Consider the following 25,373-nt stretch of genomic DNA (forward strand, 5'->3'; position numbering starts at 1 on the left):
TAGGGGAAAGCAAAGAAGGTCAAAAATCAAATATGCTCAGGGGTTATTTTTGCCTTTAGTAACATTCTAAACCAACGTGCATGATTATGGGTGTGGAATGAAGGGGTAGAAAGAAACTCAAACTTCTCTTGATAAATAAAGAATGGCTTATACAGAGGAGTTAACGACCCAGCACTTTTATCCCTGCTGTCGGTTGTGGTCAGTGAGGCAACTCAGAGGTGGTTTATCCTTTTGACCCATGAAGCACACTTGAGTCTGATGAGCAGCAACAGTAATTAGTGTTCTTTGCTTTGGGGCTGAATTTCAAGTTTCCCAATTCCCAGTGGTAGCCTCTGGGCCATCACTGCGCTGGGAGCCAGTGCCAGCAGCTGCCCTTTCACCTTGGTGTTGATTCAGTCTACAGTTCATCCCTAAACTGTGCTTTTCACAGGTACCTACACACTTGACCAAAATCACATGTATTCTACAAAAAGAAGGGGGATGAAGGCCAGGTCTTTGAAGGTCTAGTATTTATAGAAACTTTCACCCAAGTTAAACTCTGAAAAACCAGGCCATTTGGTTTCATGATGACCAAAACAATACCATCATGTGTATTAGTATAATATTATACGAATATATATAATATATATATTATAAAGTGTTATCTAATAGGATAGTACCAACCAACTGGCCTTCTGAACACAGCTTCTTATTGTCACTTTAAGTATTAGTGGCATACACTCTTATTTTGTTTTTTATTGAGGCGTCATATGTACAGAGAAGTGTACCAATAAGTGTACAACTCGGTGAATCTTCATGAACTGAACACATCTGGGCAGCCAGCACTCAGAGCAAGAAACAGATTATTGGCCTCCTGGAAGACCCCCGGTGCCCTTCTGGACACTTCCAACCACCACCCCCCTCCCTAGCCCCAGGGAAGTCATCATAAATTCTCACATCCTTGTCTAATAGGTTAAGTTTTCACTGGGGAGAGTAGATACGTTAACATTTGCAAACCATTTATGTCTCTGTACAGTACTGCAGAGGCGTGCTAAATCCTGCAAATGATTTACAGGATTAAATCATAACTAATAGTGCTACCTTTCCTTCAACTTTGTATGTTGTGAACCATCCTAGACTCCAGGAGTGCTTTCCAAATCTGTGGTTGCGCGTTCTTCAACAAAAGCTTTGGGGAAGATGCCAATCTTCCCTTTGCACTCCCCTTCCAGCCATTCTTCATTCACTGATAAAAGGAAACATACACTTAGAGTTCTTGAACAGTCATAGGGAAATTCCCTCCTCTGAATATTCCATACATCTTTTGTCAGTCTTTGTCCACCTGCAGTTGTGCTAACAGGGAAAGTCAACATGGAAAGTGACTGGAGGAAAAAGCAAACATAGGAAGGACTTAGCCATCTTGTTGGTTTCTGTCTTAGACATGACAGTGGAGGAGTAAAATGCAGAAGAATGAGTTAGATTTTTCCAAAAGTTACCAGAGAAATGAGATGAAAAAAACAATGAATCCCTAGATCCGATTTTTTTTTTAACATACTGAGTTTTAGTTTGTGAATCTTTGGTTAAGGAAAGGGACATGCTGTTGGCTAAATATATTAATAATGAATGTTCACTAGTATATGGAGCTAGTGGTGGGTTCAGTCCATGTTTATAAAATATAAGGATTTTCATGGCAGCTATTTTGAAACTTCGAAGTGCAGGCACAGACTTCATAATAACTCAGTTGTAGATAGATAGCATCCACATTTTAACTAAGGAAAGACCCAGAGAGATTAATAGCTTGTTCAGGGTCATTCTGCCAATATCAGACAGCTTAATATGACCTCCAAAGTCCATCCACCAGGCCATATGTAAGACATCTAGGTCAGACATTCAGCAGTACTGATGCTTGGATCCTGTCCTCAGGAACTCTTGTTTTAATTAGTGTGGAGTGTGGCTGGACATCAGAGTATTTTCTAAAGTTCACCCAAGGTAATTCTAATTGCAGAGTGTTGTCTTGATTCATCCCCCTATAATGCAAGTCATGGATCCTAGGAGCATCTTAAAAATGCAGAATCTCAGGTCCCATCCCAAACCTGATTCAGAATCTGTATTAACAAGATCCCCAAATGATTCACATTAAAATCTGAGAAACTTTGAAATAGTCTCTCAAGTGTTGAATACAGTTGAGCTTACCCCCCAGCCCCACCAAGTGTTTATGCTGAAGGCTATTGCTACTTGAGTATTAGGATAAAGTTTCAATTGGGGGGGGGGGGCGTACCCGTACCATATGGGGGTTCTCAGGCTAGGGGTCAAATCGGAGCTATAACTGCTGGCCACGGCCACAGCCACAGCCACACAGGATCTAAGCCGCGTCTGCAACCTACACCACAGCTCACGGCAATGCCAGATCCTTTACACACTGAGCGAGACCCGGGATCGAACCCGCATCTTCATGGATGCTACTCAGGTTCTTAACCTGCTGAGCCACAATGGGAACTTCTAAACCCAACTCTGTGATTGAGTTTCCATTCTCCCTTTTGGAAGATGTGCACTGCTTATGCATCATGTTTCTGTTTTTCATTCCTCATCTTTTGAGTTAGTTGCCACACACTCCATATGCTCACTCTTTACCCCATCAACTTTACAGTCTTCCACTCTATTGTTTAATCTATTGGATTTTCTGTTATAATTGATAACAGTATTAGGTTTTCACTATTTTGCATTGTTAACGCACAACATTTCAGCCATGTGAAGGAAGCTTTTGATGGGATTCTTGTTTTCAGACAGAAATAAGACTATTTCAAATCGTGAGTTAGAACAAGCCTCAGTGTATGGTCAGTAGTCCAGCATTACCTGGAAGCTTGTTAAAAACGCAAATTTGGGAGTTCCCTCATGGCTCAGTGGGTTAAGGACCAGCATTGTCACTGCTGTGGTTCAAGTCATTGCAGGTTGGGTCCCTGGCCCAGGAACTTCTGCATGCCTTGGGCACAGCCAAGTAATGAATTTTTATTTAATAAACTACAGAGGATATGTTGGCATACTTAACTTTGGGAAGCACTACATTAGAACCTTTACTCTTTCAATTTGTCATGTACTTGATTCATAACAACCAGGAAAGTCACTGGAGAGAGCAATTCTGAATGGTTCCTTTTTAAGGGCAGACTTGCTCTCTTCTTCCTTCATCTTCGAAAAGTACATCAATTCAAAGAACTATAGTTTGTAGAATATCAAAGGCAAAATGATTCCAGCCACCTTCCCATTCATTAACTGTGGTATGCGAATCCATGGCTCCCAAAACAATCTTTATAATCAAAAATGTGATTGAAATTGCCATTTGTTGCCTCCCTGCCCCTGAGAGCAACAGATGGAAAGGTGGTCACTTGATTTTGCTCCCTTCCATTGAGAGCTAGGAAGGACGCTGAATCCCCTGGTGAACATTTGTAGCTCACTGGATTCTGCCCTTGGATTCATTTCTGCCAACACGTAAATTAGCCTCTGTAGTCTAGGAGTAGCACCTACCTGTTGATATCACCAGGATGATGTCCCCTTCCAGAAAGTCCAGGTCTTCGGGTTGGGTAGCCTCATAACTGAAGAGTGCTACCACTTGGCTCCCTTCCTTTAGGTGAGGTTCTGTGGTCTGGCTATTAGCATCAGATTTTTCACTTTCCTTGGGTTCATCTGGAAAACCCTCATCACCCTGAAATAACAAAGAGCCTGTTAGTCTTCCTAACTTCTGCAGTGAACACTGAACATCACGAAAGAAATCCGTTGGCAAAATGTTGATGTAGCACCTGAGATAGAAACTCAGAAAAGACGAGTTTGTGATCAGTGCCAAGCATAGGGCCTGCCTTGAACTTTATGAACACTGGATGGTTGGGTAAATGAAACCTAAAGCTCTGCAAGACCATAGGTTGTCTTAAAACCTTATTGAAACCTTAGAGGAGTCCTGAAAAGAGTAGAATAGGTACTGCTATTACTTCTTCTCAAATGGAAAGACAGGTTGAGTCACTAGTGACAGAACCCGAAATCAAAGCTAGGTTCCTAACTCCCAAATTCAACACCCATTTCCCAGCACACAAAACGCTAGGCAGCTTATCAGAAACACACATGTTCTGGAGTTCCCAAATGGCACTTCGGGTTAAGAATCTGGTGGTGTCACTACAGCAGCTCCGGTCGCTGCTATGTGTCACAGGTTCAGTCCCTGGCCCAGGAACTTCCACGTGCTGTGGGCGTGGCCAAAACCTCAAATTTTCTGCACCATCCCAAATCCATCAAAAACTCCCTTCGAGCGTTAACATTTGGTAACAAAAATTAACAATAACTAAAAACCTTAAAAACCCTGGTGAACAAAAGAAAACAAAAAACCTTTCCAGTGAAGTAATTCAGATTTAGAGCAGAACTCTTTCTAAGCAGAATCCTTTCAAAACAGAGCTAAGGGGTAAATCCAAAAACAGTTGAAAGACCTAGAAAAACTTTTCCAACTTTTAAGGGACCCCTTACACTGGCACATACTCACCCCTGGAGTCCTGGGGCCTTTGTTGTCAGCCAGAGGCCCCAGGGAGTCTCGGCTTCAATGGTTCTACTTCCTGAAGGCAATTTTCTGAATTCTTAGGGAACCGCTAAGTTTACATAGTGGGGTTTACTACAGGGTTTTCCTCCAGGCCCATCCTCTGTAATTCTTCCCTTCCCACTTATTCCCCCCCAACACCACATCAAACACTTGTCTTTGATTTGACTGAGACTCTACAAAGGAAACCCTTCCCTAACTGAGCAGAAGCCCCTGTCCCGCTGTGGGCATCAGAGTCTGGAGGACGGACTCTGCCTTCTGCTGTGGGCCCAAGTTCAACATGGTCTGGAACAGCTTCCCTGCTCCGGTCACCTCCATGGTCTCAAAGTCCACTTGTAGGTAAAAACTAGTAGCTGACCAAGGATTCACTCAGGAACCATTTAATGTTATACCCCCTAGGCTGATGTAACAGCAGATGCCACAGTTGACAAAGGCGAAAGCAGGAAGCCCAGGGGAGTAGAGGGAGAACTGAAGTGTCACAGGGACCCCACTTCCCAGCAGCCTTGGGCAGGGGAGATGGCAGACTCAGGACCTCTGTGTTAGGACTGCCCTGCCTCGGGACTGTGGCTGGGGAGCCGATTATTCAGAGGAAGCCCACTGGCCAGCCTAGCTGAGCTCCCTACCTCGCTCATAGGCTCCTTGAATTGTCAATCCAAAGCAAGACCTCACTGTATTCTCCCCTGCTCAGCACATCATCCTAGCACAGCAATGTACAAGGCTTCTCCTGTTCTGCCCCATTGCCTTTCCAGCCTTGTCTCCCACCTGTGTCCCTGCTGCATCCTGTAACACTGAGGCCTCTCTCCCACTACGCTGGCTCTTGTGGTCTTCCCTCTGTTCTCTCCGTCTCTATAATCCATCCAGTCTAATCTCCTCCAATTTGCTAATTTCTACGTGCCGTTTTAAGACTAAACTTGGCAATTTCCGCATCATTTCCTCTAGGACAGCTACTGACTTCTCCCACTTCCCCTTAGCATTTGGGGGTGAGATACCCTCCCAAGTGCTTACATAACGCAGTAAGGCGTTTGTGTGTCTTCATCACTTTTCTTAACACATGATTTGTAGTCATTTGTTTGCCCTTGTCTTCCTCCCAAGAAGGGTCTTGGTCTCACCAGTTTTCATGTCTCCAGTGCCCATCTAGAGAGCAGTTAAGTGCCCAGCAAACGTTTGTTGAAGAATTAATGCTGGAAACAACCCAAATGTACACAGACAGGTGAATGATTTAGCAAGGTGTGGTGTCCATTCAATGGAATCCCATTTAGCATGCCAAAGGAAAGGACCATTAAAACACAAAAGAACGTACATACTGTACGATCCTCTTACATGAAATTACATAAAAGACAAACAAAAAAGTATGTTGACAGAAAGCAGATGGTGGTTTTCCAAGGACCCCCGTTGGGGGAGAGAATTAAGGTCTACACCCCAAAGAAATAGCAACATTTCCCTTGGAGACTAAGGGATAAACGCCAGGAGAATTGACTTGTACCTACTACTTCTAGGCTCTAACTTTGCTCCTGAATCCCTTTATTCTTACTGGAAAGTCAGCCAACTCTTTTCTACACCTCGTTGCCTGTAGACAACTTGCCCTTTCATTGTCAGTGCGGTGAAGGTCAAGAGGACAGGCAGGCTCTACGGAATCTTGGCCAGGTTGACCTCCCTTGGCCTTGTTACCTAAATTATAAACTAGGAATAACAATACCCAACTCACAGAGTTATGGGGATTGTAAGGATACACGGAGTGCACTTAGCACAGTATCTGGCGCATGGGAAGTTCTTAACAGATGCTTGCCATTGGTAGGAGGTGGTTATCCAAGTCATCTCACTGTTAAGGAAATGCTCACCAGTTTCCTTCACCCCAAGTGTTCTTCCCAGTGGAAACGTAAGGTGAAGAATGTCTGAGCTCAGCCTCAAGCTATGACTTCATTCCAACCTTGCTCAGATGGACCTAAACTTCCAACGATTAGATGTGGCAGCAGCAGGAAGGGAGTTGAGTCCTTTATGGGCTCCTGGGTCTGCTCTTCTCACATGGGAACCCCTCTCATGGATGCAACTGAGGGAGGATGCAATGGAAGGAAGGCAGGGCTCAGCTTGTTACCCACTGTATCCCCAACACTAAGCATATTGGCCAGGTACACAGAGGGGGCTTAGGAAATGGTGAACTGCTGTTGAGAAAGTGGCCTGTTAGAAACATGGCCTTGGATGCTCCTAGGCTCCCTGTACTCACCACTGTGTTCTCACACCACAGAGTCAGGCAGTAGTTCTTCACTTGGTTCCAGGCATCCTTCATGCTCTCTTCTGTAAGGGGCACCAGTTCATTGCTGTCCCGAGGCCGATAGCTGGGGAGAGAGAATGAGTAAGAAGCACGTCAGAGAGTATCAGGGCAAAACCACCCTCCTCCTCCTCCATCCTCCAGGCCAGCAGCAGGCTCCCAGCTGTGCCCCTCACCGCTCCCTGCATGGAGCTCACCTCAGCTTAGTGTGTTCGGGCAGGAGCGCCAGCTTCTTGGCCACCATGTCCCGGACCTGGCTGTAGGGGTACCCGGGCTGAGTCTCCATGACCACCGTGTACTTGTAGTGCACTTTGAGTGTGTAGGACATGGGAACACTGAGCCTGACTTCCTGCGGGGAGAAGAAGAAAAGGGAACTCACCAGTGTCTGAGGCTTCCTCCGAGCACCGTGCTCGATCACGGGGAGTCCTCTGTGGCAAGAAGAGGCCAAGAGGTACCTGTTTCACAGGAACATGAAAGAGCCTTTGGAGCCCTGTCCTCCAGCCCAACTCTCACTTGGGTAAGCATTCCCACTGGGCGAGATCTGGCCCACCAGCCATGGTTCGTAGGCAGGGTTTGCGTGGAGGAGGGAGAGATCGTGTGGGGTTGCGGGGGAGGGGATCCTAGCCCTTGGACTGGCCTGGATGTATGGTGGCAACTGGTCTACCCGGCCTTTGGGACTCTTTCAATGATAATCCAGGGAGACATGCCCATGGGCGTGCTTAGGTGGACAGCCCAAGCTCTTCCATTCTCTACCACTTGAAACAGTACAAGGAAAAAAACTGTTACCTTGGCCTCTCCTTGTTCTTTCTGACCTAAATGGAGAAGGTAAGGAGTAAAACAAAAGAAGATGATGAGTGAACACTTGTGGCCAGCCCCGCCATACATACATAGGATGCCTTAGAACAGGGCACCCAACTTTACACCCCTTCACCTCTGGGGGGATTATTAACCTAAATAAACTGCAGGGGAGATCACTGGGGAGATGTGGAGAGCAAAGCCCGGGACACACAAACGAACCCAGACTCTGCTGCTAGGGAGCGTACAAGGCATTATCAGAGGACCGTGGCATTAGGCAGGAGTTGCAAAGGTCAGTTAGTAGCAGTGCCACTGGTGCAAGACTCCCAAAGGTCAGTGACACAAGTGGGCTCTGTAGAAACAAAAATCAGGAACCAGGGGCCACAAAAAGAACTATTGGGACCACTTGTTTATTTTTGTGTATGTTTTCTAATGTGCAAAATTTATTAACATAGCAGTATGTGTATAATGTATAGAAAATATTGCATAATGTATAAAGATGTTCACTATGCGGGGGTACATAAACAAAAAGACCACTTATTGCAAACCTAGCTGACAGCAGAATCACTTGGGAAGTTTTTTTCTAGAGATACAGATTCCCATACCTGATTCTAGTCCTAAAAAAAAAAAAAAATCAGAATCAGGAGTTCCCTGGTGGCTCAGCAGGTTAAGGATCAAGTGTTGTCACTGGTGTGGTATGGGCCTTGGCCCTGGGACTTCCATATGCCACAGGTGAGGCCAAAAACAATTATTATTTTTTTTTAATCAAAGGCCTATATTCTTAAAATCTTCCTAGGTTAATATGTGATCCTTGATGGACCCCCTAGACAGAAAATTTAAAAAAAAAAACCTATCAATAGGAGAAATTTGAATGTGAAATATACAATATATATTATATGATTAACATATAATATTATATGCATGTTATCCTATATATGACACTTGTATTGTGCTTATGCAGAAGAATGCCCTTGTTCTTAGAAGGCGGATGCTGGCGTGTGTAGGGTGAAGTGTCATGAGTCTGTGTCACCTATGAGTCTAGTGGCTCAGCCACTAGCAACAAAGTTTATATTAGAGTGAGCAGCAGATGCAAAATATTAACAGTTACTGAATTTAGGTGGTATTCTGGTATTTATTGCACTAAACTTCCAACTTTTCTGTAGGTCTGATATTTTCAAAAGAAAACTTGGGGTGGGGAGCAACCCACGTGATTCTGATGGTCAGGTGGGCATGACAGTCAGCATCTAGGATCTGGACAAGCCACCTCTGCAGTGCATCCCCACGAAGCACTTGCTTGGAACCTGCTTAACCCGCATTAGTGACAAAAAGCCCATGAGCACCCAGGACAGCTGTCTCCACACATTGGGAGGAACTGCCTTTCGCATCTGCCCCTTGGTCCTGTGTCCATCCCTTAGGGCTCTGCAGAGCCGTTTCTTTTCCAGATAGAGCTTCTCGAACGTTTGAAAAGAGCCCCTCCATCCCCACCCCACCCCAGGGAACTGTGTGCAATTAGGTCAGCCTTTCCTCTTGGAATATGGTCTCAGTACTTAAGGACCCAGGGAGGGGTTTGAGGGCTGCCTGAGCTGGGACCCTCCCTTCCCCTGTGCCCCACCCCCGGCCCCAGGAGTGTTCTGGAGCAGACAGAGAAGAAGGGCATCTATTTCCTGTGTTTGGGGTGGGTGGGTGGTACAGGAGAGAGGGGGCTCTGGGGCCATGTGGCCATAAGCTGAGTGGTGCGCTGGGAGGAGGAGAAACTGGATTCCTGGAGGGCTGGGAGAGCAACTCTTCACTGGGAAGCAGCCTGGAGCCCTCGTGCACCCAGCCCTGGGCTGTTGATCCAGAGACACTAACCTGCTGATGACTGGGGCCTTCCAGGAGCACTGGAACTGGGAGGAGCTGGGATATCCGATTCTGGGGCGGCATCCTCCTGCAGGGACAAAGGGAGATGATGAGAACCTTCATTCAGACACACCTGAGGCAGGGATGGGAGAGGGGCGGGCAGACCCCACAGCCCCCTACGGAAAGGAACCAGATGCACCTGACTTCCTAAAAGCTGGTGTGATGGTGGCATCCGGGGGGACTAAGGAAAGTGTTGGTTAAATGGGGGGCAGGGTTGGTCAGGTGAAAACAAATCACGGTAGAAAGAAGAACCCTGAGCCCCAGCGAGAGGCGCCATGCTGCCCAATCACCACGTTTGGCCACGTGGAAACCCATGGAGGTGGGGTGGGACCCTGAGTCTTGCTCTCGCTCACTCTCTCACCTCACATCTTGCTCCTTCAAAGGGTACATTCCCCTTCTCATTTGCATGGCGTGTTCAACTCTTAACTCATCTGGTCATCACGACCCTGACCAGGGAGGACAAAGCCCACAGGAACAAGTAGTTGCACAGCCCAGAGAGACAGGGTCCACTACCATGAGACATCAGTCCGGCTGCTCAGATCCAACAAAGACCACTCCCCAGGCCTGGCAGAAGGGCAGGTCATTGCGATGGCAGCAGGGGTGGGTGGCGGAGCATCAGAAGCAGTGGCTGGCAAGGCCTGCTCAGGTTCAGTGCTCTAAAGCAGATTTCTTTCTCTCTGTTTTTTTTGTTTTTTGTTTTTTCTTTTCTTTCTTTCTTTTTCAGAGCCACACCATGGAACATGGAAGTTCCCAGGCTAGGGGTCGAATCAGAGCTATAGCCACTGGATTACGCCACAGCCACAGCCACACCAGATCTGAGCCGCGTCCCCGACCTACACAGCTCGTGGCAACACTGGATCCTTAACCCACTGAGCGAGGCCAGGGATTGAACCCAAATCCTCTTGGATACTAGTTGGGTTTGTTACTGCTAACCCACAATGAGAGTTCCTAAAGCAGATTTCTTATTCTGAATGGATTTTACCAGCCAACACACTGACTCTTCTTCCGGGTGAAGAGGACATTTCTGGCAAGACCAAAACGTCACAGTCTGTAGCTTTGGTCAAGTCACTGACTAGGAGGTAGCACAGAGCTGGGGGGTCCCAAGAGGTCCTGCTGATGCCTCCGCTGAACAATCTGGGTTCTTCCTTCACCCCCAGGTTCAGCTCTGCAGGCTCAGGACGAGCGTGTCTTCGGAGCATCTTCTGCACTGCTCTTCTCCCCTCCATGAAATCAGGGGCTAAGGCGCAGGGGGAACGGGCCAGACCTCGGCACTACATTACCTGGGGCTGTTGCTGAGAATGGATCCGAAGTTCAACTGGTTCAAGGTAGTTGCAGGGAACAAGCCCCTTCTGCAGGGCAGCACAGGGGAGCCAGGAAGGGAAAACAAAGGTGTACTCATCAGTCCCCCATCTCAGAACAACCCGGAGACGCAGGGAGGGGCGGGTGGAAGATGAAAGAGGATGGCAGGTGTGCGAATAAGGTAGCAGATGCTGCTCCTCAGGAAGCACCGCCAAGTGCTGCCAGGACCCCGTGCCCCAAACCCACCCCTAGTCCTCTGAATACCTTCCCGTTGAACATGACCGTAGCCCAGTTATCGTTGCACTTCTTCAGGACAAAGACAATGTTCCCTGGCATGACCTGGAGCTCCTCTGGTGTCTCAGGCATAAACCCAAACAGCACGCGGTGGGCTTCTCCTTCCAGAGCCCTGGGGGGGAGGGGGTAGACACAAGATCCCAGCCACTGTCTAGCCTGGACCACATCCCCTCCCACGGCGCTTCGGACACGCAATAGAAGGTGCTCCAGACACCTTGTAACTCCCCTCCAGCTGCCTAGGTGGCCCTGAGCAGGGGGCTTGCCGGCCTGAGATCCTGAGAGGGGTCTGCAGGAACTGCCCGCCTGCACGCTCCAGAACCCTACAGTGGATCTGACATGGTGCTGGATAGGGAGCTTCCTGAGTGTGCCTGGCCAGAGCCCAAGTCTGGGCAGGGCCGGATCAGAAGGGCCCAGGGCAGAGGCGGGTGGGAGCGGCCAGTGAGAAAGATGGAGGGCGAGGGAAGAGAAATTGCCTAGAGCAGCATGGGGCCAGGCACACAGGGCTGGGTGGAGAGCAGGTGAGCCGGAGCCGTGAGGGATGCATAAAGAGGCTGGAGGCTGCCTTGCTGGCCTCTGCAACAGCATTGCCCCTTTACCATGCCCTGAGCCCCGCTTGGCCCTCGGGGCTCCCAATTTGTGCCATTTTGGAACGTGTGATGACAGGCCAGTCCGTGCTCCCTCCAGCCCCGCTCTGTCCCTGCAGCCCCTCTGTCCATTTCCACAGGGATCCGGTCTGGACCAGCACACGGAGAGACTGGTCATGAGCTAGTCCAGCCCCTTCCTGTGTACAGCGGCTTTGGTACTCTTTGCATTGTTGTAAGAGTCTTCCCACTGGGTGGGGGAGCTCAGCTGGCTTCCTCATTGCCAGATCATTCTTAAGAAAGCCAGAGGTCATCTCATCCTTGGCTTCTCATCTTACAGAAGGAGGATTCCTTTTTCTTGGGTCCTTCCTCTTACTTCTTCAGAAAGCATGTGCCAATAGGGAGTGAAAAACGCCCACACAGGAAAGGACATGTCGCTCTGGCTTCCTCCTCTGCTCTGCAGAGAGCCCTGCATCCCGCTCCTCCCTGAGGCTGCCCCGTGGGGCCAAGCGCACTCCACCCTGAGGCCACTTTGCCGGCTGGGGGCCACGTTCCCCGGACACTGCCACACTCGCTTTGGCAACAACCCCCTCACTCTCTGTGCACGTGGACAGGAGACACAGGGACACCTTGCATCTCTAGCCAGGCCCCCGCTGTTGGCCCCACCACACTAGAGGCGCCATCCCTGTCACTCCCTCCTACCCTTGAAAACAGGTGGAGCAGCAGCGCCAGGCTAAATTCCATACGACGTGGACCCTGACCCCAGCCTCAGCTTCTTCACCCCTTTCTCGCCATTGCTTCGGGCTTGGAGCTGGGATAGCCTACCTTTTGGCCTCAATCGAACTTACCTGAAGATCTCTGGGGTTTTGGGCCTGGGTGGAGGCTCAGCTGCCTATTGAACATTCGAGAGAAATGAAGATGAGAAGACGAGAAATAAGGGAATGAGGCGGAGAGAGAACAGACTGTTAAGGGTAATTTCAGCCTCCTTCCAGACCAGGAAATCAAAGGATGCATTTCTGGCTCAATCAGAACACCGTCGAGGGAGAGGGCACAGCGCACCCTGATGAAATGCTGGGAAGTAACACCTCCCACCAGCTCCCTGGGCAGAGGCTTTACCAGTACAGCAATTCACCCTGAGCCAGACCTGGTTTCTGGGGTTCAGTGGTCACAGAGCAACGTGGCATCACCGGGGTGCTTCTGACCTTGAGCTCTGTCCCCTTCTAAGACAGGTTTCTCAAAACTCTGCTCTAGAAGGAATGTCTGCTCTATCACATGACACTCTGGGGATTTTCAAATCAGCTCGAGATCCACTGACCAGGCAGGAATCCCCTTGGAGGTGTGTTCGCTATTGTACGCTGAGTACCACGGAGCCCAGTTACCAGGCTTCTTCCCCTCTGAGTCCATCCCCTCACCCCGTTTCACTGCCCTGAAGCCCAGGGGGGTCCTGTGAGGCTTTCTTCAACTTCATGCTGAAGAAAGAAGTCAAAGCATCTTGACTCTGGCTCTCCGCTTTGCTCATCTCACTCTCCAGAGCCCAGGCGTCAGTCCCATTCTAGGCCCGGGTCATCCCTCTGACCCCAGTCAGCTCTCAGAGGGACCAGGTGTGCACACTGGACAGTGGGCACTAGGCTCAGAAACCCCTCCCTCTGTGAGTGCAGCCCAACACTCTTGTCCAGCCTGGTTCTTTTTTTTTTTTTTTTTTTTTTTTTTTTTGTCTTTTGCCATTTGTTGGGCCGCTCCTGCAGCATATGGAGGTTCCCATGCGAGGGGTCTAATCGGAGCTGTTGACACCAGCCTACGCCAGAGCCACAGCAACGCGGGATCCGAGCCACGTCTGCGACCTACACCACAGCTCACGGCAACACCGGAACCTTGACCCACTGAGCAAGGGCAGGGATCGAACCCGCAAACTCATGGTTCCTAGTCGGATTCATTAACCACTGCGCCACAACGGGAACTCCCAGCCTGGTTCTATTGCCGCAGAGCTGGAATATTCCTCAGCCTGTCCCACCCTTTTCCCTGCATCAGGAAGCTCTGAATTCACATTTCCAGACCCACCATCATTCAATCCATCTGGAACTGTCTCCCTGAGCCCAGCTCGGGCGGAAAGATGGTTCACTCTGGGCACCTGCCTGTGTTCCCGAGGGAACCTTCTGCAGGTGGCTGCAGCCAGGACAAGCCACAGCCTCGGGCCCCAAGGGAGGCCCCTACCAGCCCCTGTGTCCTGTGTCCGAGTGGAGGCCTTGTGGAAAGGCCTTCCACAGCTTGTGTTTCAACATCCTGAGAGAATGGTCAGGGCTTCAGGGGCGCCAACCCACAGAAGCTGTCTTGGAACAGAGAGAAGCGAAGCCTGGCACTCTGGGGAAAGCAGGAGGGCTGGTTCCCGAGGACTTGAGATTAAACCTACACCTGCTTATTGCCCCACTGGCCATGGGCCCCGAGAGCAAGGATGGCCCACAGACGCCCTCCACAGCACTGCGAGCCCAGCTGAAGGAGCCCTTGAAAGAGGCAGCTCGGCACAAGCGTTGTCCCCAGCCACGTGTTTCAGAGAGAGCTCCCTTGAAGGCCGGGACCACCTCACCTGCGGCTGCAGCGGGGCAAAGCCCGAGAAGCTGTCTTGATCCACCACAGACGCCACGACCTGAAACGCAGGAGAGAACATACAAGGGCCCGGCCAGCACTGTTCCCCATCCTTCGGCGCTTCCCCAGATCCCCTCCTTGCTCACACCCTGGATCCGTTCTCAGGGCTGCCTGCTTCCAGAATTAGACAGTGGCTAAGGAGGGGATTGCTGAGCCCCTGGGATAGAAGTCCCTGTCGTCCTGGGGCAGAAGCACAGAGCAGGTGCTCTTGTCCCCAGAGGCCCTGCCACCTTGCTCTGCACGGCCCACGCCAGTGGGGCCTCAGGGGAAGGCGAGTGGCCTGACTTACCGTGGCCTTGCCTAGGTAATCCTTCTTGGCCAGCTGAGCCACTTGCCTCTCATTCGGCCGAAACAGCCTGCCGACAGGGATCACCACCGGCTCATACAGCTTCTGTTTCTAAAGCACAGAGAACGCAGTATTTTCTTACCTGGGAAACGGTAAGACGTACCCTGCCTCCCTCACTGACTGGGTGCAAGGATCCACTGAGACCACCTCACAAGAGCACTGGTTCTCAGTGTTTAAGGGCTGGTCTTGTTATTCCTGCAGGTGTCTAGGGTAGGGACATCTGGGTTCACTGTCACCTTAACACAAGAGGCTGTGAGGACGTCTGTGGGTATGTTTGCCCAGCGCCCTCTTTTCCCAGGGGAGGTACCCCCCACTCTGCGTGGCTTGGGTGGGGCTGTCACCACAACCACAAGGGTGGCCCAGGACCCAGGCAAGGCCCCCGACAGTGCTCTCTTGGGACTGGTGTCCGTGAACGTGGACAGATACGTACAGACTGACTGGAGCCAGTGTTGCTGGTGTTTTAAAGTGTTAAAAGCAGCTTCGAACCCCGACATGCTCAAAGCGTGGATAATCTCCACCATTTGTTCATATAATCAATGCCTTTTTTTTTTTTTTTGTCTTTTTAGGGCACACCAGCAGCATATGGAGGTTCCCAGGCTAGGGGTTGAATCAGAGCTACAGCTGCTGGCCTATGTCACAGCCACAGCAACCTGGGATCTGAGCCATGTCTGTGATCTATACCACAGCTCATGGCAACGCCAGATCCTTAACCCACTGAGCAAGGTCAAGGATCCAACCCACCTCCTCATGGATATTGGTTGGGTTCTTAGCCCACTGAGCCACAGTAGGAGCTCCTCAACGCATTTTCATTGGAGCCATCACGTGCCTGGCACAGAGCCAGACTGAGAGGACCCAGGGATGAGTAAAGGGCCCAGCCTCTGCCTCATGTGCTTGGGCCCCTCCAAGCCCTGGGGACCCCCTTTGTAGGGGGTGCCTGGCAGGGCTCTGCTGTCCCATACCTCTAGGGCCTCAGCCTAGAGGTATAGGAACCATACCTACCCTGAGCTTAGTGTTACCCAGAGCTGAGAAGAGGTAAAAGCACCATGCTTATGGGGTCCCAGTGCACCTGTGCCCGAGACAAATGCAAACCCAATCAACCCCCCTCACCGCCGGCTTCCCCAGGGCACTTACCCAAACGCTTTCCATGGCTTTGTCAATTTTGGAATGTCTCGGCTCAGACTTCATGCTCACAGCCAACACTAAATGTTCTTCGGCCTTTTTCCATTCCTCCTTCTTGGCGAACATGAAAGCAATATTATATAACACCTAGAAAAGCACAGGCCTCAAAATGAAACTCAAGGCTGCTCCAAATCCAGGGACCAGGCAGGGAAGAGCCTGCACGTAAGCTCCCAGAATGACGCCTGACCATGTTCCTCCCCATCCCAGCTCTCCTGGGAATATCCAAAACCCAACACCATCACTCTTGCTACGGAGCTATGCCCCATGCAAGGACAGTGTGAAGAAAACCTCAGGGAGTGCCTAAGTCCAGCATCATGTGCCTTCTTTCCATAACCAAGTAGGTCAGGACGGACAAGAGCTATTGCGTTGTTTCGGTGTCAAGAACAGTGATGTGCTCAAGGCCCCTTAAAGAGTTAGGAATAAAATACACGTGTGTGTGGAGTTCCCTGGTGGCCTAATGCTTAAGGATCTGGCATTGTCACTGATGTGGCATGAGTTTGATGCCTTGCCCGGGAATTTCCACATGCCATAGGTGCAGCCACAAAATAAATAAACAAAATACCCCACTCCTGGGCATCTATCCAGAGAAAACCATGACTCGCAAAGACACATGTACTCACTCCAATGTTCGTTGCAGCACTATTTGCAATAGCCAAGACATGGAGACAACCTAAATGTCCATTGACAGAGGAGTGGCTCAAGAAGAGGTGGTCCATATACACAAGGGAATATTACTCAGCCCTTAAAAGGAACAAAATACTGGCATTTTTAGCAACATGGATGGACCTAGAAATTATCATGCTGAGTGAAGTCAGCCATACAATGAGACACCAACATCAAATGCTTTCACTGACATGTGGAATCTGAAAAAAAGGACAAACTGAACTTCTTTGCAGAACAGATACTGACTCACAGACTTTGAAAAATGTATGGTCTCCAAAGGAGAGAGTTTGGGGGGTGGGGGGATGCCCTGGGGTTGTGGGATGGAAATCCTATAAAATTGGATTGTGATGATCATTGTACAACTATAAATGTAATAAATTCATTGAGTAATAAAAATAAAATCAAACAAAACTCATGGTAAAAAAAAAAAAAACAAAAAACACATGTGTGGCCTCTGAGACCAGCTCCTGCCACTGTCCCTTGGATGAAGACTGGATGGGTGCAGGATGGAGAAAAAGAGAGTTCCAGGTGCATCGTCTTGCACCAGCACCCACAGGACCCTGTCCAGAACACAGGAGTAACAAGACAGGGATGTAGTCGTATGCGCAGGAGCAAGCTGTGGGCAAAAGTCCGCTGGAGCTGGAAAAAGACTTGGCATAAACCCACGGCAGCACTTCACATAGGGTGGGAGAAAAATCAAGATGGCAACCAACAAGTAGGGTTTACTCTGCTTCTCTTTTGCGACAGTACCGCAGGCTCTTAGGGCTCTCCCTGTGTGGAGAATGAGCTGAACAGCCAGAGCTGCTGCAAGCTTTCCACGGGTGAAAGTGGCTGGAGTCACCCCCTGATGCCCTGGGGGTAGGGTGTGGGCAGTTCCCCAGGGCCTCCGAGAGGAGATACAGCTGGTCAACTGAGGCCTGGCTGGAGACGGGGATTGTTGGCCTTCCAAGCGCTAACATGTGGAGACAGTAGAGGTACCTAAGGCTCTTTTCTAGTATGTGGGCTCGGCTTCATTGTAAAATGGTGATATTCATGTTTCTTGCCTCCAGATTTTTGCAAGAAATAAGTAATTCACATAAAGCACAGAGTTCAACTGCTTGGCACCTGGTAGGTGCTGAAAAGATACTCTTTGCCCTTATCAGCATTTCTGCGGAACTGTCTTGGGACTTGCCAGGAGGCTGAGCCGAAGGGTCTTGTCTGCCTTCTGAGGGAGAGACACGATGGCCACATGTTTGGAGGAAGGTCACGAGGCTGAGTTTGCAGACTGATGCCATCTGGGGATACTTTGTGTCTGTAATCACAAGGCTAAATCTATGCAGGACTTGGGGCTCCAGGGAATCAGTGCTGCCTTTTGGAGGCAGCGTCAATGTCATTGTCCTTAGCATCATCGTCATCGATACCACTTACCCACCACCTATATGGGCCACTGCCTCACAACCACCCCACAGGGCAGGGGCCTCCCCTCAGTCCTTCCATGGCCCTTCTCTTGTCCTCACCTCATCACTGCACATTACACGTGACCAGGAGCTTCTGGCTGCTGACACCTTGTCTTGAGGACCCCTGGACCTCTGTTGTCTGACACTAGCAGGCATTACAAATGCATGCAAAACCGAATGAATCTATTAATGAATGTGTATGAGGTACGTACTCAGCCTTTCTTTACAGATGAAGAGCCTGAGGCTCAGAAGTGACACATATCTCACCAAGGTTTATACAAGCAGTAAGTGTTGGGTGGGGAGTGGATCCCTTTCTCTCTGATCCCAAAGTCCATGCTTTCGGTGGTAGCCAGGCTTCCAAGATGGCCCCAGGGACCCTCACCTTCCAGGACCCACCCTCCCGTGCAGGCCCTCCCACATCTAAGGGAGCTGGCCGGTGTAGCCAATAGAATATTGTGGAAATGGAGAGGGTGTTACATTTGAGGCTAGGTTAGAAAAGACATTGACACTCCATAGAAGTTTCTCTTGGATCACTACTTTCCCTGGGGAAGCCAGCTACCATGTCATGACCGGGCCCAAGCAGCCTTATGAAGAGTTATGTGGCAAAAACGGAGTTTCCTGCCAACAAATAACACTACCTTGCCAGACATGTAAGTCACCTTAAAAGTAAATGTTCTGGAGTTCCCACTGTGGCTCAGTAGTAATGAACCCAACTAGTATCCCTGAGGACACGGGTTCGATCCCTGGCTTCACTCGGTGGGTTGAAGGATCTGATGTTACCGTGAGCTGCGGTGTGGGTCACACATGTGCCTGAGGTCTGTGTGGGCAGGCAGCTATAGTGCTAATTCAACCCCTAGCCTGGGAACTTCCATATGATGCAGGTGTGGCCCTAAAAAACAAATACAAGTAGATGCTCCAGCCCCAGTCAAGCTTTTGGATGACAGCAGCCCTGCCACCATTGTGACTGCACCCTCCTCACAGCTTCTGGGCCAGAGCCACCCAAGTCAAGTCTGGGTGTATGACCCCAGGAACAGAGATAATAAGCAGTATTACTTTAAGCCGCTATGTTTTAGAGCAATTTGGTATTCAGCCACAAAAAACAAATACACTTCCCTATACCAGTCTGCCACTTACATCGTGAATTGGTTCACCATCTAATCTGAATAAAAAGAACAGGTTAGGAGTTCCCATCATGGCTCAGTGGTTAACGAATCCGACTAGGAACCATGAGGTTGCGGGTTCAATCACTGGGTTAAGGATCCCGCGTTGCTGTGAGCTGTGGTGTAGGTCGCAGACGTGGCTTGGATCCCACGTTGCTGTGGCTTTGGCGTAGCCTGGGGGCTATAGCTCCGATTAGACCCCTAGTCTGGGAATCTCCATATGCCGCAGGAGCGGCCCTAGAAAAGGCAAAAAGACAAAAAAAAAAAAAAAAAAAAAAAAAAAAGAACAGGTTAGCAAGGCAAGTACAGATGAGTAGCAGGACTGCAGGACTGGTTTTTCCACAGAGTTAGTGGCTGGTGCCGGACAGGAACCAGGCCCAGGGGCAGAGATCTAGCCTTCCTTCCCGGGCTATTCCTGAACCTCAGTGAGCTGTTGTTCTTCTGCATACGTGTCTGGCCCAGTCCACCCCTAAGCACATGTGCAGGAAGAAAGGAGAACTCAAGAGCATTCAAGACTTCCTGTTTGGGAGTTCCCTGGTGGCCTAGCAGCTTAAGGATCCAGAGCTGTCACTGCTGTGGTGCAGGTTCGATCCCTGGCCCAGGAACTTCTGCATGCCATGGGCATGGCCAAAAATAAATCAATTTTTAAAAAATTCTTGTTTGGTTTTCAGCTACCTTCTCTTAAGACCTTTTCTAGCAACAAGTGTTTATGACTCCATGACTGGAACAGCCCTATAGACTCTCTTCTAAAAGGATGGTGTGATATCTCAGAGCCCTGGTGGGAAGGAAGGGGTGGCAGTATAAGTAGGGACGTGAGGAGGTCCCGTCGTGGCTCAGCAGAAATGAGTCTGACTAGAATCCATGAGGATGCAGGTTTGATCCCTGGCCTTGCTCAGTGGGTTAAGGATCTGGTGTGGCCAAGAGCTGTGGTGTAGGTCACAGACTCGGCTTGGATCCTGTGTTACTGTGGCTGTGGTGTAGGCTCATGGCTATAGCTCCAATTTGACCCCTAGCCTGGGAACCTCCATATGCCACGGGAGAAGCCCTAGAAAAGGCAAAAAAAAAAAACAAAAAAAAAAAAACGACAAAAGGGGGGAAGTGGGGAAGTGACTGCAATGTCCCATGTGGCAGACAGGACCCTGAAACGTCCAGCCTCACTTGCAGAGAGGCCCGTACAGCCAGTATTTCCTCTCTCCATGTCATTTCAACTCTAGCTACAGAGGGAGGGTCCCTCCGGTGGAATTCTGCTTGGAGCCTTTCCCTAGAGGAACTCGGTCCCTCAGCCCTTCACCCTGGGCAAGGGGTTCCCTATCGGGGATAGCTGGCAGTGTCTAGAGATATTTTAGGCTGTCACACGGGGGGTGGGGTGCTACTGGCATCTACTGGCATCTAGAGGCCAGGGTTGCTGCTCACATCCTACAATGCACAGGACAATCCCCACAACAAAGAACGATCTAGTCCAAAGCACCCACAGGGCCACGGCTGAGAGACAGCGCTCCAGAAGCTGGCCAAATGCCAAGCACTTCCCACCACAAAGCCCCACTTCCCTGGACTGGGACAAGGGAAGGAGCTGCTATTTTGCCACGGGGCTGCATGGGGACTCTGTCCCCAGGTATCCAGGCAGCTCTGGACTCTATTATTGGCTTTGAGTGACCCTTCAGGCACGTGGCTTCTCCTGTCTGAGAAACCAAAGCAAGGGGAATTTTTTTTTTTTTGCTAGGGGCGAAGGAGAAAAAATAGTTTTCATTGCTTTGCCAGGCAAAAGAGGCCATAGCAGACTAATGCCCTAAACACTGTGCCCTGAGGGGATTTTTTTCATCAATTCTTCTAAATAAAGATGGTTTTTTTTTAATTATAGTTGATTTACAATGTTGTGCTAATTTCTGCTGTAGAGCAAAGTGACTTAGTTATACACATAAGCACTTTTCTTTTTTTAATTTTTAAAAATTTATTATTTTATTATTATTTGCTTTTTAGGGCTGCACCGGCAGCATATGGAGGTTCCCAGGCTAGGGGTCAAATCCGAGCTACAGCTGCTGGCCTATGCCACAGCCACAGCCATGCCATATCCGAGCTGCATCTGCAACTTACACCACAGCTCATAGCAACACCGGAACCTTAACCTACTGAGCAAAGCCAGGGATTGAACTCACAACCTCATGGTTCCTAGTCGGATTCATTTCCGCTGCGCCATGATGGGAACTCCAACACTTAAAAAAAAAAAAAAAGTATTCCTGGAGTTCCCATCGTGGCGCAGTGGTTAACAAATCCGACTAGGAACCATGAGGTTGCAGGTTCGATCCCTGCCCTTGCTCAGTGGGTTAGGGATCTGGTGTTGCCGTGAGCTGCAGTGTGGGTTGCAGACGTGGCTCAGATCCCAAGTTGCTGTGGCTCTGGTGAAGCCCGGTGGCTACAGATCCGATTTGACCCCTAGCCTGGGAACTTCCATATGCCGTGGGAGCAGCTCAAGAAAAGGCAAAAAGACAAAAAAAAAAAAAAAAAAAAAAAAGTATTCCTTCCATTATAATTGATCCCAGGAGATTGGATACAGTTCCTGGAGCTATGTAGTAGGACCTCATTGTCTATCCATTGCAGGGATCCTAGTCTGAAAGCTACTGGTGTGTATTTGGGGTTTAGAAGGAGAGTGGGAAGGGTTGGCTGGGAAAAGTATGTGAACCTGTGAAGTCCGAGCCAGTCATGCTTCTCCCTCTGGGCATACAGAATGCTAAGTTATCCTTTCGTGCAAACCTTTCCTCACTGTGGGCCCTGCGCTGGGCTTTGACCAGGAGGGGACAGCTTGGTGCTGAGTTATCCTTCCTCTCTCTTTGGGCATCGATCAAGTACACGAGGCCAGACCATTCATCGCAAAGAGTGTGAACTCGGGAACCGAGCGAGGTCACAGCAGGTTCTGTGTGGACGGTGAACCCGTGGCTTTGGATTTGTTAGTATAATGTGGAGCAAACAGCCTGTCAACTTGAATTATGCAAATTATTATGAATACTTTCTCAGGGCAATAGACTTGTGACCAGCCAAGCCTCCCTTCCAAGAGCCCAGCAAACTCATTGCTACAGGGTTCTTTTGAGCCTTACACGAATAAAATGCATGCTCTCAGGTAACTGAAGACTCCATGAGGAGCCTGAAGTCATTGATCTTAAGTCTTCTTTTTTTGGCTTTTTAGGGCCACACCCACAGTTTATGGAGGTTTCCAGGCTAGGGGTCAAATCAGAGCTACAGCTGCCAGCCTACACCACAGCCACAGCAACACCTTATCCTAGCCTTGTCTGCAACCTACACCACAGCTCATGACCATGCCAGATCCTTAACCCACTGAGGGGAGCCAGGGATCGAACCTGTGTCCTCATGGTCACTAGTGGGATTTGTTCCCTCTGAGCCACGATGGGAACTCCTGAGTCTCTTCTTAAGGGAAAATCTGAGTCCCAAGACAGAACACTCCTGCTGGAAGCATCAGCAGAGCACAGTGCATTTGAGTTGTCACTGCCCCTCAGCCCAGGCTGGGCCCTTCCGCCTTACCTCACAGGCAAACAGCTTGAACTGGAGCCCCAGGATCTTGTAGTCGATCAGCTGGTTCCCTCGAAGCTGAGTCAAGGCCTCTTTAAGGTCTTTAATGGCAGAATCGTATCTGCAGGGAAGAAACCAGCTCAGGGCATGGAGGAATAAAGAAAGAATAACATGTTTGCTGGCATCCCTCTGCCCATCCGTCTCACTGGGACAAGGAGCTGTTTCCATCCCTTTTGACCTGCTCTGGATTTTCACCAACACTGAGCCCAGGATTCCATTGGACCCGGTATGAACACGGCCCCTGGGGTCATGCGGCCCAACAGCCCTGCCAGCCCCCCGGCCTCCCGCAGGCATGAGGATTTTTGTCTCTCTTGGCTGCACGCAGCTCCCACCTTTCTGACAACAGCTTGGCACTTCCCAAGAGAGCCTCATGCTCCCCCCAACCCCGTGTCCCTGCCGAGCCTGACTCAGATCCTCAGGGGCCTCCTCACAGCCTCTGACGTCACCCTCCCGCCCAGAGCCTTCTCCTTTGGCTTCTTTTGAATCCAGCTTAGCTCTTAATTCAGTGGTCTTTGTAGTCTCCTGTCTCTACCCTTCTCCTCCACACACTTTGGGAAAAAGAATATAGAAACCATCAAGAAAGCCAGAGATGTTGCTGTGAGCTGTGGTGTAGGTCACAGATGTGGCTCGGATCCTGCATTGCTGTGGCTGTGGTGTAGGCTGGCGGCTACAGCTTTGTTTCTACCCCTGGCCTGGGAACCTCCATATGCCGCAGGGGAGGCCCTAGAAAAGGAAAAAAGAAAAAGGAAAAAAAAAAAAAAAAAAAAAAAAAAAGCCAGAGAGCATTTCTAATGCTGCTCTGGGCACTGCCCTTCTGCTTTGTTGGGCTGGTGTTGTGCTGCTGGTTCAAGGGGGACCAGAGCTGCTGCGATTGGATTCATGGCCAAGAATGGGGCTGACCATACTGACAGTGCCCACGGGGGTGTGGACAGGACCTGGACCAGGCTGGCTAGGCCCGCCCCTGACCTCCACAGAGGCCCTGGTGACAGGGAGCCATTGCTGGGCAGCAGAGGGTAGGAGCAGCAAACACCAAGCTACCCCCCCACACACACCCCCATCCCTGGCCTGGCAGGACCAAATCTAGGTGTCTGGTTGTGGCTCCCACCGCAGCTGAACCAAAAGTCCCTAAGCCACTGTCTGACCCAGAGCTGCCTGGTGTGGCTTCTCTTAGAGGTAAGCCTGGAATTTGGACACAGTCTGGTGGGGGCCCTCTAGAGGCAGTTTGGTGTAATGAGGGCGCCCCAGGACAGGGGTCCAGAGACCGGAAACAGATCCATCAACCCTGTAACCAGGAGGCCCTGGCAAAACTATTTCCCTGACCTCAGCATCCTCGCTGACATGATAAGGAGTGCATTGTGTACAAGGAGCATATTCTACTCAAGGAGCATAGAGCATGACGTGCTTGCTCATATGTGGTCCTGGATCAAATTTCTGAAGTCAAACCCACATGGACTTGAGTCCTGGTTCTGCCACTTACTATCTAACGACAAAGGACAAGTTACTTAATGTCTCTGTTTCCTCATCGTTTTTTCCTTTTTCTTTTTACAGCTGCACCTGTGGCATATGCAATTTCCCAGGTTAGGGGTCAAATCAGAGCTGCAGTTGCCAACCTGCGCCACAGCAACACCAGATCCAAGCTGCATCTGTGACCTACACCACAGCTCGCAGCAATGCAGGATCCTTAACCCACTGAGGGAGGTCAGGGGTCCAACCCGAATCTTCACCGACACTATGTTGGGTTCTTAACCTGCTGAGCCACAATGGGAACTCCCTGTTTCCTCATCTTTAGAATTAGAGACTAATAATTACATGAAATATTCAGATGCTTAGGACAGTGGCACACACGATAATTCATATTATTAATATATGTATTTTTCATCTGCTAAAACTCTGGCAGTTAAATTCATATACCAATCTTTTATTACATGCTTACTTAACACTGTATGCTGTGTTAACTCTTAAAGGGAGAAAAAAATAGACAATTGTGCGAGTTCCCATCGTGGCTCAACGGGTTATGAACCCGACTAGTATCCATGACGATGCGGGTTTGATCTTTGGCCTCACTCAGTGGGTTAAGGATCCGGCGTTGCCATGAGCTGTGGTGTAGGTCGAAGATGTGGCTTGATCCTGAGTTGCTGTAGTGGTAGCATAGGCCGGCAGCTGCAGCTCTGATTTGATGCCTAGCCTGGGAACCTCCATATGTCACGAGTGCAACCCTAAAAAGCAAAAAAAAAAAAAAAAAAAAAGAAAGAAAGAAAAAAAGAGACAGTTGTAGAAGCTGACCAGGAGGGCAGACTGGATAAGAGGTACCAGAGTGGCTGAGGGGGGAAGCTGGACATCCTGTCATCATTTGGTTGGAAATAACTCACACAGCTGCAGGGGCTATGGGAGCGGCAGGAGCAGGCGGCCTGGATGTAAAACAGAGGGATAACTTCTGCTAACACATCCTCGTTAATAAAGCTGATGGTAAAACCGATTAAACGCACACAGGCCATTCCTTAAGAAGTGAGAAGCACTTCAAGCTGTTACGTGTCCTTTGGTGGGGGAGAGAGCAAGCACACCCGGTCCTTCTTTCTAAGCTCGAAGATGGAGGGACTGGCTCTGATTCACTGAGCCAAGAAGGGGGCTGGCAGATACACCGGTGTCCTGTTTGTTTCTTGGGCAGACGCGACTTCGCATCCCACTGCCTGTTT

General features: G+C 49.8%; 1 protein-coding gene across 2 annotated transcripts in view; it reads right to left on the reverse strand.

The window, feature by feature from the left end:
- NCF2 (neutrophil cytosolic factor 2) overlaps positions 707 to 25,373 on the reverse strand; it is a 36,843-nt gene continuing 12,176 nt past the window's right edge. The window contains exons 4-16 of one of the 2 annotated variants that reach the window (XM_005667810.3): positions 22,633 to 22,741; positions 15,795 to 15,929; positions 14,607 to 14,714; positions 14,259 to 14,318; positions 12,526 to 12,569; positions 11,067 to 11,208; positions 10,784 to 10,852; positions 9,456 to 9,531; positions 7,596 to 7,621; positions 7,007 to 7,158; positions 6,765 to 6,876; positions 3,496 to 3,673; positions 707 to 1,222 (exon numbers count right to left, since the gene is read on the reverse strand). In XM_005667810.3, the coding sequence (XP_005667867.2) occupies positions 1,113 to 1,222; positions 3,496 to 3,673; positions 6,765 to 6,876; positions 7,007 to 7,158; positions 7,596 to 7,621; positions 9,456 to 9,531; positions 10,784 to 10,852; positions 11,067 to 11,208; positions 12,526 to 12,569; positions 14,259 to 14,318; positions 14,607 to 14,714; positions 15,795 to 15,929; positions 22,633 to 22,741 (1,321 nt within the window). In that variant the 3' untranslated portion in view covers positions 707 to 1,112. 2 annotated transcript variants of the gene reach the window in all.

The sequence above is a fragment of the Sus scrofa genome, chromosome 9 (genome assembly GCF_000003025.6).
Source record: "Sus scrofa isolate TJ Tabasco breed Duroc chromosome 9, Sscrofa11.1, whole genome shotgun sequence".
Taxonomy (NCBI): Eukaryota; Metazoa; Chordata; class Mammalia; order Artiodactyla; family Suidae; genus Sus; species Sus scrofa.